General features: G+C 47.9%; 1 protein-coding gene across 1 annotated transcript in view; it reads right to left on the bottom strand.

Moving 5' to 3' along the window:
- Positions 1-7,494: 7,494 nt before the first annotated feature.
- Positions 7,495-17,385, bottom strand: part of Nfx1 (nuclear transcription factor, X-box binding 1) — a 55,007-nt gene continuing 45,116 nt past the window's right edge. The window contains exons 18-24 of the mRNA XM_021159379.2: positions 15,469-15,570; positions 15,040-15,081; positions 11,770-11,868; positions 11,291-11,357; positions 9,712-9,857; positions 8,937-9,041; positions 7,495-8,708 (exon numbers count right to left, since the gene is read on the bottom strand). Of these exons, the coding sequence (XP_021015038.1) occupies positions 8,636-8,708; positions 8,937-9,041; positions 9,712-9,857; positions 11,291-11,357; positions 11,770-11,868; positions 15,040-15,081; positions 15,469-15,570 (634 nt within the window). The 3' untranslated portion in view covers positions 7,495-8,635. The remainder of the gene's footprint in view (positions 8,709-8,936; positions 9,042-9,711; positions 9,858-11,290; positions 11,358-11,769; positions 11,869-15,039; positions 15,082-15,468; positions 15,571-17,385) is intronic.

Raw genomic sequence — 17,385 nt, 5'->3', positions numbered from 1 at the left:
GTGTATGCTAGGTAATATCTATATGTGTATGCTAGGTAATATCTATATGTGTATGCTAGGTAATATCTATATGTGTATGCTAGGTAATATCTATAGCTAACTTAAATCCCAGCTCCCTAGTCTTTTCTTTTCTTTCTTTCTTTCTTTCTTTCTTTCTTTCTTTCTTTCTTTCTTTCTTTCTTCCTTTCTTTCTTTCTTTTTTTTCTTTTTTGGTTTTTCAAGTCAGGGTTTCTCGGCGTAGCCCTGGCTGTTCTGGAACTCACTCTGTAGACCAGGCTGGCCTCAAACTCAGAAATCTGCCTGACTCTGCCTCTCAATTGCTGGGATTAAAGGCGTGCGCCACCACTGCCCGGCCCCAATTTTTTCTTAATTAAAAAATTTTAATACCACATATGTACTGTGTGCCTTCCATCTGTGATACGTATGTGTGTGTGTATGTGTGTGTGTGTGTGTGTGTGTACATATGTGTATATTTCTCCTTTTCCTGTTCTTCCTTTTTTCCCCTTCTGCTTTTTTTCCTCCTTTGACAGGCTCTCACCACTACTCTGGCTGACCTGGAACTCTGCTATGTAGATCAGGCTAGCCTGAAACTCACATAGATACATCTATCTGCCTCTGCCTTATGAGTGCTGGGATTAAAGGCCTGCACCACCATACTTGGCTGAAAAGTGCTTGAAACCCATTTCCAGAATCATTTTTTTTGTATTGTTTGGTATGGGGTAAAAGCTTTTAAGGGTTGGCCTCTAATTTCTTCCTTCCAGCCACTAGGAGGAACTGATTCCAGAGGTGGGAAGGGGGAAGCAAGCAGACAAATCTTTCAAACAGGGTAAGGGACAGGAAAAAGCCTCCTGAGCTGGAGGGAAGGCTCCGAGGACCAGCTGTTGGTGAAGTCAGTCTGGATTCAGAAGACAGCATCCCTCTGTCGTTCCGTTACTGTCTCCAGCTGCTGAGCCCTTACTGTGTGCAGGCCCTGGGAATGCATGATGCAAGAGGCCGGGCCTTTGCATCTGGGGGCTGCAGTGCCTACACGTGTGTATGTACGTGTGTGTCTGTGTGTGCATGTATGCCTATGTGTGCTTGTGTGCACATGTGTGTGTGTGTGTTTGTGTGTGTGTTGCTGGGTGGGGAATAGATCCTTGCAGGGAAGGAGCTAAGCAATAGGGAGAGGCATGCCCCAAGGGTTCTGGGATCAGCGAGAAGATCACAGATATTCTTGCCAGTCAGGTCAGAGATCGATTTCCAGAAGTGCAGACAGAGCAATGTGGTGTCTAGCAAGTGTCCTTTACTAGAACTGAGAGCCACACTGTAGCCTGAGTTTATTCATTCTTTCCCCCTATCCATGTAGGTGTCTTTACCTGCTGAGCCATCACACTGGAAATAAGTTTTTTGCTTGTTGTTTTGAGATTCAGTCTCTTTTTGTATCCAAGGCTAGCCTCTAACTGTTAACCCTCCTGCTGGGATCCCAGGCCTGTGGTACCATGATTGGCTCCTGTAACACCTTGCAGTTTCTGGTCTCAGTGTCAGGTCACGAGAGCTTTGACCCCATCCACAGTTCAGTTGTCACCATTCTCAGTTGATACTGGCTGAAAGTCTACACCAGGGCAGACACCACTGAGCTTAAAAGGGCTAGAGACACAAGGACATCCTCGCCCTCCTGTAGGTTATATTCCTGTACAATCCATGGTGTGTGAGAAATGATGCTAAGGCAGTGGGAAGATGCAGGGATGACACAGTGAGCCATGTGGATCCTGAGGGAAGAGCCTGCCAGGCTGAAGGTGAAGCCAGTGCATAGCCCATGCCTGGGAGGCTGGAGGAGTCACTGGGCTGCAGTGCAAAGATGGTGAAGGGCAGGAAGGGGATGAGGTCAGAGAAGTTAGGCCTGGGAGCCTGAGGCCAGGCCCTTTGGATTGTAGAGGACAAGTGTGGGGGAGAGGTGAGGGCATCTCTGGAGGAGAAAGCCAGGGTTCAGTGCAGGAAGGAAGGAAGCAGCCAGGATGGGTGGGGTGGGAGTCACAGCACCTATGGGGCCTTGGGCTTTCAGCTTTGTTCATTATACATTCCTTTCCCATTCTTCCTGACCCAGTACACACTGGCTGTGGGCCCCACCCACAGGCTTTGGGCCTTGTTTTCCCATCTAGACAATGAGATTTGGATCTGTTGGTGTTCCGTGGCCTCGCAGATGACTTTTCCAGACCTGTGCTATGACCTCTCTCTTCATCCTGCTCCCTCTCCAGTTGAGTGTGCTGTTGCAAAGGGGCATAGACATGAGGCAGGGACAGCTAGTCCCACAGCAGGCCCCTTGCAGACTCTGGAGAGGGTTTGGGTCTCAGCTTGGCGGTCCAGTTTTGAGAAGAGTCCCTTACTCCTTGTTTGGCCTGCCCTCTCCCTCTCTCTAGGCTTTGCTAGGGGACACCGGCTACACTCTGCTCTGGATGGTCTGACTGACCCTCAGATGGAGTCTTGCAGGCTGGGAAGTAGGAACAGCCACCTCATGCTGATGTCCTTTATGTGAGGAGGCTGTGGCCACCGGCTCTGACTCCACACCCACCTCTGCACTGACCTTGTAGTGGAAGGAGTAGGTCTTAGAGAGATTCCAGCCATTCCATATAATGAGCGTGGAACACTTAAAAGCACAGGAAGCCACCAGCTTGGATCTGAGTCCTTGCTCTACCCTCACTAGCGGTATGACCTGAGGTAGAAGCTCCTACCTCATAGCCAGTGCTATGAAGACAGGGCTGGGCTGAAGAGATGGCTCAGCGGTTAAGAGCACTGACTGCTCTTCCAAAGGTCCAGAGTTCAAATCCCAGCAACCACATGGTGGTTCACAACCATCCATAATGAGATCTGATGCCCTCTTCTGGGGTGTCTGAAGACAGCTACAGTGTACTTACAAATAATAAATAAATAAATCTTAAAAAAAAAAAAAAAGAAGAAGACAGGGCTTCTTCCGGGCACAGGGGTCTTCGAGCTTGCTGCCTTCACTCCACTATCATCCAGTCCTCTTACATTCAAGGATGCTAAGAGCCATGTGTCTAGGCACCCAAGGGTATGACCTCTGCTAGCTTTGGGCTTTAAACTGTCAAATATACCATGTAACAAGAATATAAATAACATACAGGAACAATTAAATAACACACACACACACACACACACAAACTTCTCATGCCCTCACACACAAAACAAGCCCTTATATATAGTTCCAGATACTCGAGAGACTGAATCAAGAGGTTTGAAGGCAGCAGGGCAACATAGAAACACTTGTTTCAAAACAAAACAGCAAACTCCCTCCTTACATTAAAAAGCCCAATGTTTCAAGTGTCCACTTCTGAAACCCTGACAGGCTGTTGAGACTCCGTGGGCCTCAGTTTGCTTACTTGTTAAATAAGGATGAGGCTCAGAGACAGAGGAGTTTCTGTTTTTACTATTATCATTTCCCTGTGATAGAACGGGCTGGGTAGTGTCTGCTTACCAGACACCCAGCTCCAGCTAAAGGGAATGGTCAGAGCAAAGGCTCAGGGGTGTGAACCAAAGGTGGAGGAGGGGGCAAGGCTGGGAGGGCTGGAGGCACCATTGCCCTGGTCCTCTGGCCTGGCCTGTGCCCTGAATGATTGACAGAGTGTTCTGGGACCGTCCTAGTATCTCCAGACATGACCTCTCCATCCTTTAAAAATCATGGTGTATTAGCTCCCTAGCCCAGTGCTGTCTCCAGAGACTTCAGACTCCCATGTATGGCCTCCTACCTGGCAGACTGTCAGCTTTTTTAAAAATATTTTTATTTATTTTATGTATATGAGCGCTCTATCTGTATGTACACTTGCATGCCAGAAGAGGGCATCAGACCTTGTTATAGATGGTTTTGAGCCACCATGTGGTTGTTGGGAATTGAACTCAGGACCTTTGGAAGAGCAGCCAGTGCTCTTAACCACTGAGCCATCTCTCCACAGCCCCAGACTGTCACCTCCAATGCCTCTTCTTCCCACACTCTCCTCAGTAAATGGCAAATTCAATCTTTCAGCTGCTCTGGCGACAAACTTTGAAATCATCCCTGCCTCTTCTCTCTCACACATCCCACACTGCAGCTGTCAACAAATCCCTTAGGTATTATTATCTGCAAAACATATCCAGAATCCAGCCCCACCACACACCACAGACACTGTTGTCTCTCTTGGATGGCACCAGTGCATGATAGCTTCATCTTAAGATGCTTGTCCTTGCAGTCTTAATATAGGGGCTGGGTCCCTTATTTATTTTTATTACTTCAAATTTCCTTTTTTTGTATGTGGGTGGTGCATGCCAGTGGAAGCCAGAGGGACAGGGTCCCTCTGGAGCTGGAGGAGGTTGTGTGGGTGTTGATTTGGGTGCTGGGAACTAAAGTTGGGTCTTCTGGAAGGACAATGGGTGCTCTTGAGTTAGATCTTACACATTGCTCTACCCAAAGCTTTCCATTGGCCAGTAAAGCCTGAGGCTGACCCCATTAAATCCCATTGTCTTTTGGACAGCTGCTCTTCCCTGTTACTGGCTCCCCCATGGCTTTGGGTCTTGCTGTTTCTCCACAGTTTATGGCAATGGCTCCGCAGCAGAGCCCTTTGCTGTGGCTTTCCCCTCTGCCTGGAATAGCTTTCCTTTGGGTAGCTGCACGGTTTGTTTTCTCCCTGTGTCTATATAACAACAATAGAGAAAAGGATCAGCAAAGAAATGAAAACATGATAAAAAATATGGTTTGTAACTGCTACTAAAATGTTTGAACTGCCAGGCCCTGGTGGGACATACCTTTGATCCCAGCATTCAGGAGGCAGAGGCAGGCAGATTTCTAAGTTCAAGGCCAGCCTGGGCTACAGAGTGAGTTCCAGGCCAGCCTGGGCTACATACACAGAGAAACTGTCTCGAAAAAAATGAAACAAGACAAAAAGGTGAACTACAGTACTTTCCGGAGGATGGGTAAGTACACCCCACGCTCTGGCTTAGGGTTCTATACTGCTCTCTAGTGGCCACTCTAGAAATAAAGTCCTGTCTTCTGAGAGGTTCAGCTTGTTTCATTTTTTTTGTCCACTTCACAGGACCTGTTGGACCATCCTGCCCTACAGAGTTTCCAAAGGAGCTCTGTCCTGTGTGTCTGTGGGGGAGCACACACCGTACCTAGTGAGAATCCCAGATTCTCAGCTGTTCATGAGTAACCTTGGGAAATAACTTGACATACTTTCTGCAGCTTTGAGGAGAGATGAACGTGGTCAAGCTTGGTGCCCATGAGGTGGTTATCTTGGTGACTGCTACCCACTGTTACAAAAGGTTCCTGGGAAAGGGTGGAGAGATGGACTTTAGACTCCTTCACTCACAACTCTGCTGTGTTGGCACAGCAGGAGAGCACAGTGGGGTCACTCAAAGCTCCAGCCTTGCCAGGGCCACTTGACCACAGTTCCATTTCTCCCCACCCCCACGCCACCTGCTGAGACTGGGCTGGTGGCTTAGCTGTTCTGATGCCCTGTGGCATGCCGACTCTCCACTTCCCTTTATGATGGCTCTTGGCACAGCACACAGGTGAGAATCATTGGCTCACTGGGACGTAGCAGAATCTGCCCAGCACGTGGGTAGGAGCCATCACTCCTGCGCTATGGATGCAGAACCCGATACCCACTGTAGGCAAAGTGTCTGGGTCAGAGAAAGCTGAGGCAGCAACCCGGCCACCTTGGTGTTCAGTTGGGCTCTCTGCCCCCACATCTCCTAAGTCTATTCGCCAGAAGAACAAGCTACAGGCTTCTTGGACCATAGGAAAGGACTTCCAAGTGAGTTCTACTCATGGAAGCTAGGGCCCCAGCTCACTCTTTGAAGATGTACCTTCTTCCTGACCTGTACACCAGCCCTGATCCCTGTTTGAGGTCACACAGTGTTATCCCAATGACTGTTTCTTCCAAGCTTGTCAGCTGAGGGACCAGAGTGGCTTCCAGAATTCCTGTGGAACCCTGGTTCTAAAATGCCATGAGCGATGGTACAGAAGATGTATGCAGAGGCCATGTGCTGTGTGAGAACTTTCTCTTGGGTGTGGGCGACTAAGGTTAGGTCAGTGAAGACCGAGGTGCTGGCCTGGTCTGGTCATGTCTCTTTTAGAAGAGGAGTTGAATTTCCCGTTCAGACAGGAATTTAGAAGTCTAGCCGTATGGGAAGGGATCCTCAATACGGTCAGGCAGGACCCAGAGCTGCCAGCAGCAAGGCTTCTCTTCAGCTTTACACAAAGCATCCCTCTGTTCACTTGGATGGCCCTAAAGGTTGAAAGGAGCGAGCCATGCTAGACAGTGAAATTACTAAAGAACTCAGTGTCTGGAGATCTCCGACCCATAGACTAGTGAAGAAGACCGGTGAGAAGCCTTCACTGGGGCCTGGGCTCCCTCCTCTTGGGGACGAGAGAGAAACAAGCCTCTTGTTGGGCCTTGGCTTATGATCCTACTTCCCTGACCCCAATTTCTGCCTAGAGGCAGCCCCACCATTTCAGCTGAGCTACTTCTGTAGCCTCCTGGGCTTCTTGCCTCAAAGCAGCCTTCGCTTTCTCCCACACATACACTTCTGCCTGAGGTCAGGGAGACAAGTCTATGATGAAATTCAGACCTTTTTCTTTTTAACTTTAAGATGGCTTGGGAAGTCAGAACTTTTTAAAAAATGTTACATTTTAAAATTTTAATAAAATTTAAATTAATACATTTTATTATTTTATTTTGCTGTATGAGAGTGTCAGATGCCCTGCAACAGGAGTTAGACAGTTGTGAGCTGTCATCTGTGTGTTGGAGATTGAACCCCGGGTCCCCTAGAAGAGCAGCCAGTGCTCTTACCTGCTGAGTCATCTCTGCTGATACAGCCTTGCTGCCTGCTTAGGTTTGCCCATGGCCTCATGACTCAGAAGCTAGTCACCGTCTCTCAGCCTCAGGCCTCAGCACTAGCTCTCCTCTCTCACCAGGAGAGGCTCACCAGGTGTCATTGTGTCCATGACTAGTGTAGACAAAAGACACACTCTTCCCGGACCTGAGTGTTGTGCTCACAGGTGCTGCATCTCTGATGCCCAGGTTGTGACTCCTGTAACCCTCACATCCCAGGCCAAGCAGGAAGGCTCCACTCCACCAATTGGCGGTGCTAGAATTCCCTGGGCTCTGATCCTCAGCTCAGAAGTCAGAGTTCCCGCTCTTGCATGCACAAATCACCCTCTAAGACCCTGGACGACAGCTGTTGACTTCCTGTTCTGTGTGAGGCCACAGACCCTGTACTGAACAGGCCCAAGAGAGAGACTCTACTCTTCCCATCACTTTGTCTCCTGTCACATGTCCCTGCTGCCATGTCCCCGTGATTTCCATAGAGACTGTGGTTTTTCCTGTTACCTTCTGTGTCTCTCAGCTGGGTTTGGTGAGAGCCTGCAATGCCAGCACTTAGGCTGAGGAAGGACTGTCAAGGGTTTAAGATCTGAATGGGCTTAAGCAACTTAGCGAGATCCTGTCTCAATAAACAAAATACAAGTAAAAATTAAGTGCCTTGTTTAATGATTTCAAGTTTTGGGGGACTCAAAGTTTATTTTAAAGCAAAAAGAAGTCAGGCGATAGTGGCGCATGCCTTTAATCTCAGCACTCAGGAGGCGGAGGCAGGTGGATCTCTCTGAGTTCGAGGCTAGCCTGGTCTACAGGAGCGAGCTCCAGGGCAGCTAGGGCTACACAGAGAAACCCTATCTTGAAAAAACAAAACAAAACAAAACAAAAAACAACAAACCAAAACCAAAAGACAACAACAAAGAAATAAGTCCAGCCTGTGAAGAAGAGGGGCCACACAGATGGGCACAGCGGAGACTGAAGAAGGCCTACAGTAGGATGCTTGGCGTAAACTCTGGACTGTCCACATACTTTGAATATTTGAACAGTGGTTCAGAGCTCAGATGCAGAGAGTCCGCACGGCTGCTGAAAGCCTAGGGAAAAAGCAACCCAGCACCGCTGTCTATGCGAGACTCTCTACCAACCACAGAGGACTTAGGGCTACAGTGGACATGGTCATAGACCCACATTGTGAACATGGCGAGAGAGCTGGTCCCAAGTTCTTATCATTATGAGAGACAGTTAAACTGTCCCGGGGTAGGCTTGGTGACATGCCGAAAGAATGCCAGGGATTTGAGAAAACAGAACTCTCTAAAGCAACCTAACCAGTCTAGAGACATCGGGAGCTTTCGGATAAGATGGGTAGGTTTAAGACGCATGATTGCAGACAGAGTTTACCAATGGTCAGGGCTTCACGTCTTTCCTCATGAGGAAGGTGAGGCCCACCAGAACAAACGGGACAACCAGACTATGGCTAGGTGCCACAAAGCCAGTTTGGGATAAAAATTCTGATTTATCCAAATAAAATCTGATACTCCCCCAATCTCTTAGTAATCACAGTGATGTGTGAGGAGCCTCTTCAAACACATGATTAAAAATCCAGTGGCCACACAGCCAGAGGTCTGTGGACAGGCGCAGACAGGGGGTTCTGACACACTCATGCTTTGGCTGTATCAGGACGAGACAGCACGTGTGCTGGGGTTCTGCCAGGCAGGAGAAACGAACATGATTAATCTGCTGGCAAATGAGTCTCCTCCACTACACAGAATCATTCTTTTATCTATATATCTATCTTCTCAGTCCTGGACATCAAAGTAGTCAATCTCGGGCTCCTTCACTATCTTCTGTAAATTACTGCTCCCGGGAGTCCTGCAAGGAAAGCAAAGATCATCAGCCTTTCTCTACAGGGGAGATAAACCTGGGTCTTCAGGGAATTAAGGCTTCAACAAGTGTGTCTGATGCCCCTGTCCATGCGTACTGGACACCACGCCATAAAGACAAGCCCCAGGAGGCCAGCAATGGCAGCTGAAGCCCAGCAGTTTACCCCAGCTCCTCTGCTGGCACAAGCTCGATGAGAAAGCTGCTAAGAACCCTTACTTGTCTGCCTGGTGTCGGTGATGAGGAATTGGTGGTGGCGGCCGTGTCTGTGACTCCCTTTCAATCACACTGGTCAGCGTGGTAGGAGGACAAACGGACTTCCCTCTGTGGGGAGTAAAGCAGAGTGCTGAGAGAATCCCGAGCAGAAACAGCAGAGCCAGAAACCTGACCTTTGTGCTGCCATCGCCGCGCACACTCACTACCACCTGTCTCAAGTGTGGCCACCCTGCATCCCACTTTGTTTGTCTCCCCCTCCTCTAACGCCATCCTTCACAATTTTTCACTGAGAAGTTCTCCCAACACCCTCAGGTTCTGATGGTGACTCTAGGTCCTTCCAGTCCCTTCCTCTCACACTGCCACCTCCATTTTCTCTGATGACAACATGGAGTCAGACAGAATCCACCATTTTTTCTGTCTCCACCATGCCACAATTAGAGCCAGGGAGGTCAGCGGGAGAAGCAGGAGACAGGTGCAGGAGCAGAGCGAGGAGCAGGCATTCTGCTCCGCCTGCAGAGGGACAACTCCAGTGTTTGCCGTGGATCAGGGCCGTTGTGAGACTTGGGTACTAGGGTGCACCTGCCCTGCGCAGTGAGGTGTGCGCTCTGCTCTCTGGCTTGGATCTTTAGGTAATGGTAAAAAGACTATTCCACAGAAGTATAGACTTCCCTTCCGTTCCTCCAGGAGGAGAGGAATAATAAAAGCACACAGTGACTCCCAGTGTCTTGCCTGTCCTGCTGAAGAGCTAGCCCTCCCTGTGACAGCAAGGTCAACCCACCTGACGGCAGTGACCACGACATTGCGCTTTGGTTCGCTGTCATAGCTTATGCTCTCCAGGCCATAAACCTGGGCCAGGTCATGGATGATTCGGCGGTGGTCTCTGTTCATGGGGGGGAAGCAGTGGCTTTTCTTATTATTCTTGCCCTGGTTGGAAGGAGAGAAGACCGATTATTTCCATGCCCTGGAAACAGAAAAAGCTCAGGACTCCTCCTCACACCACAAGAACGCAGCTGTCCGAGGACGGCTGACTTTTACTTATGCTTTCCTGTTCGCGTCTGTGTCATTATTACTGCGCACTGTGCGGGTCAGATGATGGTGTTGGGGGTTGGTTCTATCCTTTCGCTGTGGGTTCCTGGGATGAAACTAAAGTTGTCAGCCTTGTGGAGTCATCTCGTGAGCCTGTGACTGAATTTCAGAGGTTCACTGAGTGTGAGCCTGGGATCTGACACACTCCAAACTTATAATGCACAGGCAGATGGACAGGGTTACAAACAGGAGAAGGTGGCGGAGCTGAGGGAGGGGAAGTGGGTGAGGGAAAGAGTGGGAAGGTAACCATCGGTATATACGGCCCTGAGAGCCACTTGAACCTCAACCCAGTGGCTGGACAAGGAGCCAAAGCTGTACTGGCTGCTTATTATTATTATTATTATTTTATTGAGAATCTTACTGTGCAGCCCAGGTTATCCTGGAAATTGCTATGTAGATCAGGCTGTCCTCCAACTAACAGAACTCTACCTCTCTGTCTTCTAAATGATGGGATAAACGGTGTTCATCACTATGTCCAGGTCACTATATCACTTCTCCATATATAGCTCATGCAGAGATCCCTGGCAGACTGGGGCCCATTCTCCGCAGTCTATCCCCCTGATCTTCATCGTTAGTCTCCCCACAAGGAATTGTGTCCCAACTCTGAGAAAATAAGAGTGTGCTCTCTCACAGGCAACATTTCAGTCACCTGGGGGGGGGGGGCTTGCATGTTTTCAAACTTGAAATCATTCAGTTATTACTGTTGACCCTGCCCCAGTTACCCATGAGACAGGGTTTCTCTGCTTAGTCCTGGCTGTCCTGGAACTCACTCTGTAGACTAGGCTGACCTTGAACTCACAAAGATCTGCCTACCTTTGCCTCCTGAGTGCTGGAATTAAAGGTGTGTGACACTATGTCCAACTGAGGGTTATTCTTTTTTTTTTCTTTTTTAATATTTTTTTTATTACGTATTTTCCTCAATTACATTTCCAATGCTATCCCAAAAGTCCCCCATACCCTCCCCACCACTTCCCTACCCACCCATTCCCATTTTTTGGCCCTGGCGTTCCCCTGTACTGGGGCATATAAAGTTTGTGTGACCAATGGGCGTCTTTCCAGTGATGGCCGACTAGGCCATCTTTTGATATGTATGCAGCTGGGTTATTCTTAATATACACTCATTTTAATTGTAGACATCTTTTTTATTATGATGGAAGCAACCCTTCTCCTACAACCCTCTAGGCTAACAGTGTTTCTGAAATGTACTTATTAATATTTTCTCTAAGTCCAGCTGGTCTCAGAGAAACGCCCAGTTGGACGTGTGCTCCAACCTTATTCACGGCCTCCACGAGCGTTTCCATTTCCTTCTCAACGTCACTGACAAACTTTAAGTCTTTCCTGAAACGAGAAGGCAGTGGTTAACTCCGCCTGTTCTTGCTCTTCTGGGAACCTCTTCCACCCCCTTCTGCCCACACAGTACAGAGAGGACAACACTGCAGATAAAGTGCAGAAGAGAGGAGCTGGCAGAGCAGGAGCTGTCACTGCCCTAGATAAGGACCTTGTGACTGTGACCCGGGTGAGTGGTGGCTCATCCTCATGGCCCTCGGGAGCCTGGACTCCTACCGTGAGGACCACTCCTCAACCACTGCTGAGTTCTGCCCAGACAGCTAACCATGTCATTTCTTACAACATAAGCTTACTTCATCTGGCTTAATAATGGGGAAAACACATAACTGATTGCTATATCTTATAATACTAAGCCCATGTGCTCATCAGCTGCCGCTAGGAAGGTGGATAGGCAGTTACAAACCTGGCATCGTCTTTCAAACTGTCACTGAATTTCGATGCTGAAGAGCGTACATTGAAAGGATCAGAATCATCAGTGATGTCGAAGGCCTCTGCCAGTCTCCTGAGAGAGATTGAGAAATAACGGATGTGAGGAGAAGAGGAGAGGGAGATTATGCAGGAGTTCTCTTTACTCACAGGTGATTGTCTCAAGACTCCCTAGCGATTCCTGAACCCCGAACTTTCTGGCTTTAAGGTAGGAGCACACGAGGGTGTGTGGAGGGCAGAGGCCAACCTTGGGTGTTATCCTCCATGTTGTCCACTTTGGTTTCTGAGACAGACCCTCTCACTGGGACTTGGGGCAGGCCAAGCCAGGCACTGAGTACCAAAGACCCCATCCCTGCCTCCTTGGTCCTGGAATAGCGAACATGTGACCCAACCTTACGTGGGTGCCGGGAAGCACACTCTGGCCTCATGTTTGCATGGACAGCCCTTTAACAACTTAGCTAGCTACTTTTTAAAAAAACAATTTATTCATTCAGTTTTTGAGTGCTCTGCTGCACATACATCTGCAATCCAGAAGAGGGCGTCAGATTCCATGTGGTTGCTGGGAACTGAACTCAGGGCCTCTGGAAGAGCAGTCAGTGCTCCTAACCGCTGAGCCATCTCTCCAGCCCCAAAAACTTTTCGTTTTTGAAGTATCGTCTCATGTCAGCCATAAAATGGCTACAGAGCTAAGGTGACTGTGATCCTCCTATCGCTGACTGCGATCACAGCACACCAGGTTCATGTGGTACTGGGATCAAACCCAGGGCTGTTTGTATGCTAGGCAATCACTCTATGAGCTGAGCTACAACCTTGGCCCCATACTGTTTTGTTATTTTCTACAAACCTACGATAAAGCTGAATTTACAAGTCTGGTGTAGTAAGAGATGGGCTTTAGCTTAGTATAGATAGTAGTAATCTCAGAATACGTTTTACATAAGTCAAGAACTTTCATCCCCTTTTACTACAGAGGTCACCCCTGACACACACTTTGTTTTTGAGACAGGATCTCATGTACTCCAGACTGTCCTGAAACTCATCAAGAGCCAAGAAAGGCCTTGAACTCCTTTTTGGCAGTCCTACCAAGTACTGGCCTTTTGGCTTTTCTGTTTTGCTTTGAAACATTGAAACACTGTATGGCAGGATTCCCCTGAACAACAGACATTCTCCTGCCTCTGTCTCTCAAACACTAGGATTATCATAGCTCAAAAACTAACCAACTAACCAATCAGCAAAAATCATAGACACCCCTAGGTAAGCAAGCAAACAATAAAAAGAAACTCTCCAATCAAGCAAACCACAATGAAAAAGCACTCCTGCTCTGGAGCTACTGCAAGGGTTACTTGGACACAAACACTTGGATAGTGCCACCAGCTGAGGTGACAACTGAGATGCCCGTGTGGAGAGTTTATTCAGTGTGGATACATGGGACAAAGGAGTGAGTCCTAGCCTTCCATATCAGGGTGGATGGCGTGAGATTTTGTTTTACTTCACACAGTGTGCGACCGGGGCTGGAGAGACAGCCGCAGCTGAAGCACTGCTGCTCTTGCAGGACTCAGGCCTGATTCCCAGCACCCACGTCGCGCCTCAGAACCATCTACTATTCCAGGTCAGAAGACCTGACACCCTCTTCTGGCATCCATGGGCACAAGACACGCAAGTCGTGCATAAAAACACCTACCTATATATATTAAAAAACCAAACAAACAATTATTGGCAAATGTATTGTTTTCATAGAAAAATATGCAAAATAGGTGGGTCTAAATAAGTAGCATAGTAGAGCTACGATTACTCAGGGGAGGGTAGGCTGGTCTTGAGAGATTTGGAGTACTGGAGCTTGGGAGATGCTCAGGCCAACAAAGGTGTCTGCTCTCTCAGGAGATCTGCGCTTACTCCAGGTTCTCAGGTACCTGTACATATGTGACATGCACTCACACAGACACATAAATACAATAAAAATAGATCTCTAAACAATAAGGGGCTGGAGAGATGGTTAGGTCACTTACTGCTCTTGCAGATAACCTCGATTCAGTTCTCCTTACCCACATGGGGGGTCACAATCATCCACAACTCCAGCTCCAAGGAATCTTACGCCCTATTCTGATATCCGAAGGCACCATGCATGCACACAGTAGGCATACATACATGCAGGCAAAACACTTATACACTAAAATAAATTAAAAAAAAAAAAAACAAGCACAGCGGAACATTTCTGTAATGTCGCAGGCTAGAGGAGGAGGAGGAGGAGGTAGAGAGTCACCGAGCTCAAACTAGACTATACAGCCTCTCATACAGTCACAAGTGTTGACTAAAATGAAAAAGACAGATAATTCCAAGTTCTGACAAAAATGTGTAGCAATAGAAATTTTTACCCTGCTAGAGGAAACTGGTACAGTTTGGTAGATTGTACAAAAAAGGAACATATGAATATTTTACTAAACCAGCAATGTTACTGCTAAGTTCTTATCTAACAGAAACATACACTGCCAGATCAAAGTGGAACCTATGCATGGTGCCATACACCTACGATCCCAGCAGCTAGCGCTCAGGAGGCATAGCCTATATAGGGAGTCCAAGGTCAGGAGAAGCAATACAGTAAGACACCGTCAAACAAGCAAACTGCCAGGCAGCCAAACAAGCAAGATCTGGGGATGTGGACCTCCTAGTCAGCCAGCAGCCAAGTGGCAGTAAGGAAAGGCCTTTGTCTCAGTAAATGAAGTGGATCCTACACTCTGCAGGCAGAGACAGGTAGATCTCTGGGAGTTTAAGATCAGTCTGCCTTAATGTTTGCCTGCTATAAGCTAGGCCCTGGGTTTGATGCTAAGTACTGCAACAATGAGAAAGAAATGGGGTGGGGAACTAGGGTGGGAGAGGCACAAGAACAAAAGCTCTTTTGTGGGGTTGTACCGGGGACTGAGCCTCAGGCCGCATGTATGTGAGGTACCACTTGCCTATATAGCTCCAGTCTTCTCTGTAAGTTACTCAGACTGGCCTCAAACTTACCCAGGTAGCCCAGTCTGGCCTCAGATGCCTAAGAATCCTCCAGTCTCTGTCTTCCAGATACTGGGCTTATAGGTACAACACCATGCCTGGTTGACAGTACAGGCGTGTCCCACCACGCCTGGCTTGCATTGCGTAGGTGCAGACTTTTGAGAGAAAATCTTTCTACATAGTTCTTGCTGCCCTGGACCCAGGACAGAGGGTGAGGGAAGTGGGGTTGCTAGTTACATGAGCTCCTGAAAGCACTTACTTTCTCCTTTCCAGGGCAGCACACTCCTCATCACACTGCAACCTTGAGGGACAAATCAGACAGTGGTCAGGGCACAGGCTCCATGGCTTCTGTTTGTAAGACAATCTCAGGTAGGCTGCGAGAACACATCAGCTTAGGCGCGGGCGCAGTTAGGAGAGCATGCGTATTCAGGCTTCACTAACACACCTGCCAGCAGACTCTCACTGTCTTCCCTCAGACCCAGCGCAGAGATGGCTAAATGGGTCCTCCTCAAGGGAGATGGGTGGCCTCCCGGTTATAGGGAGTCAAGCAGTCCTTGGTGGGTTCAACATCCACATCTACTGAATACCCATTTTCTGTGAGACTCTGCCTTGGAGGGCTGAGACATAGGAAATCCTGTAGGAACTACTGACTGAGCTGGAAGGCAGCAGCGTACACTTCCGGAATTACCTGGCTTGTTGGACTTCCTTCTTGGTAATGAGCTTGCTGATCTCCACTGAGTCTCCAAGCTGCATGTCCATTAATTTAGAGGCCATAGAAATAGCAGCTATTCTGAAATTAAAAAAAAAAAGGATGAGGCATTGCAGGACATCAGGACACCATGTGCTAGGGATACGGACACTTCCTCAGAGCCCACTAACCACAAGGTAGTTTGTGTGACCTCGGAAACTCTATTATTAATATTTACCGTAGTATTACATTGAAGCTTATGAACTATGTCCTCAGTTAGATTCTAAGTAGCTGCACGAGAAGAGTTAACATGACTTTCTCTCTCCAAAACATCTAGGCCAACACCTAACACTATTCAAACAGACAATCGGTGGTGAACTCCTTTGATCCCAGCTCTTGGGAGGCAAAGGTTAGTAGACCTCAGTGAGTTCGAGGCTAGCCTGGCCCATGCAGTGAGCTCTGGCAAGTCACAATTACAAAGTAAAACCTTGTCTCCAAAACCAAAAACAATGAACAAAAGCAACCAACAGCCAATCAGACATCGGTGCATACCTGTAGCCCTATAGCCATAGCAGGCCTTCACATCTAGTTAGAGATGTATGTAGCCAGGCGTTCACTAACAGTTCACCTCTATACTCAGATCTCTGTACAACCATATGGCTGTCCAGGCTTCAGGAGGCTACAAGGATAGCTACCAGAACAGTCAGAAAGCACATGCTTGTGACAAGACACAGTGCCTTACTGTGCCACCAAAAAGAAAAGGTAAAATATTAAAGCAGTTACCTAACTTCAAGACAGCTTCCACCCTACCTCACAGTGTAACTAGATGAAAAGGGGAAAGGGTGGGAAAGGAGGGAAGCAAAGGTACTTAAACATTTTTAATTTTATTACTGTGTATGCATGATGTATGTACGTGTTGGTGGGGCCCACATGTCATGATGCACAGGCAGCAGTCAGAGGACAACTTAGTGGAACTGTTCTTCTTTTCCTCCTTTATGGGACATCCCTCCAGGGGTGACACTCTGGTTATCAGGCCTGTATGAGCTTTGACCTGCTGAGCCAGCTCACCAGCCCATAAAGGCACCATAAAGCATGACAAACACATTAGAGTAACCTCTTCTCTGTGTGTGCATGTGTGTGTATGTGGTGTGTTTGTGTGGGAGTCTAAGGAGGCCACGGGGGCATTGGACTCTTTGAAGTTGGAGTTATGTCAGATCAGGGGCTGCCTGGAACCCGGACTCAGGCTCTCAGAAGAGTAATGAGTGCTCTTGACTGCTATGCCACCTCTCCAGCCCTAGATGTAAAACTCGGCTTTAAACATTTTTTTTTAAAAATATTTATTTATTTTATTTATATGAATACACCATCACTGTCCTCAGATACACCAGAAGAGGGCATCAGATCCCATTATAGATGGTTGTGAGTCACCATGTGGATGCTGGGAATTGAACTCAGGACCTTGGGAAGAGCAGTTAGTGCTCTTAACTGCTGAGCCATCACTCCAGCCCCTTTAAAATCTTTCAAAGGGACTGGCAGGATGGTTTATCAGTTAAAACTGCTTGCAGCCAAGCCTGATAATCTCATTTGGATCCCAGGGACCCACACAGTAGAGGGAGAAAGCCAACTCCCCACAATGTCCTTTTACTTTCACACATGCACTGTGGCACACGTGTATGTACACATGTATGCACGTATATGCGTGCACACACACACAGGCAATAAATAAATAAATGTGAAATTTCACAAAACCTCCAAACAACCCCAAAATAACAAGAAACCCACTAACCTCCTCGGGCTGGAGATATAGCTCAGTGGCAGTGCATTCATTAGCTTAGCATGTCTCTAGCATCAGAGAAGAGGCACATGAATCTCTATTCCACCAAGGCCACCCGTTTTGAGCATTTCTGCAGCACTAAC

Source organism: Mus caroli, chromosome 4, assembly GCF_900094665.2.
Source record: "Mus caroli chromosome 4, CAROLI_EIJ_v1.1, whole genome shotgun sequence".
NCBI classification, from domain to species: Eukaryota; Metazoa; Chordata; class Mammalia; order Rodentia; family Muridae; genus Mus; species Mus caroli.
The sequence above is the reverse complement of the archived record's forward strand: the minus strand, read 5'-3'. Positions and strand labels throughout refer to the sequence as shown.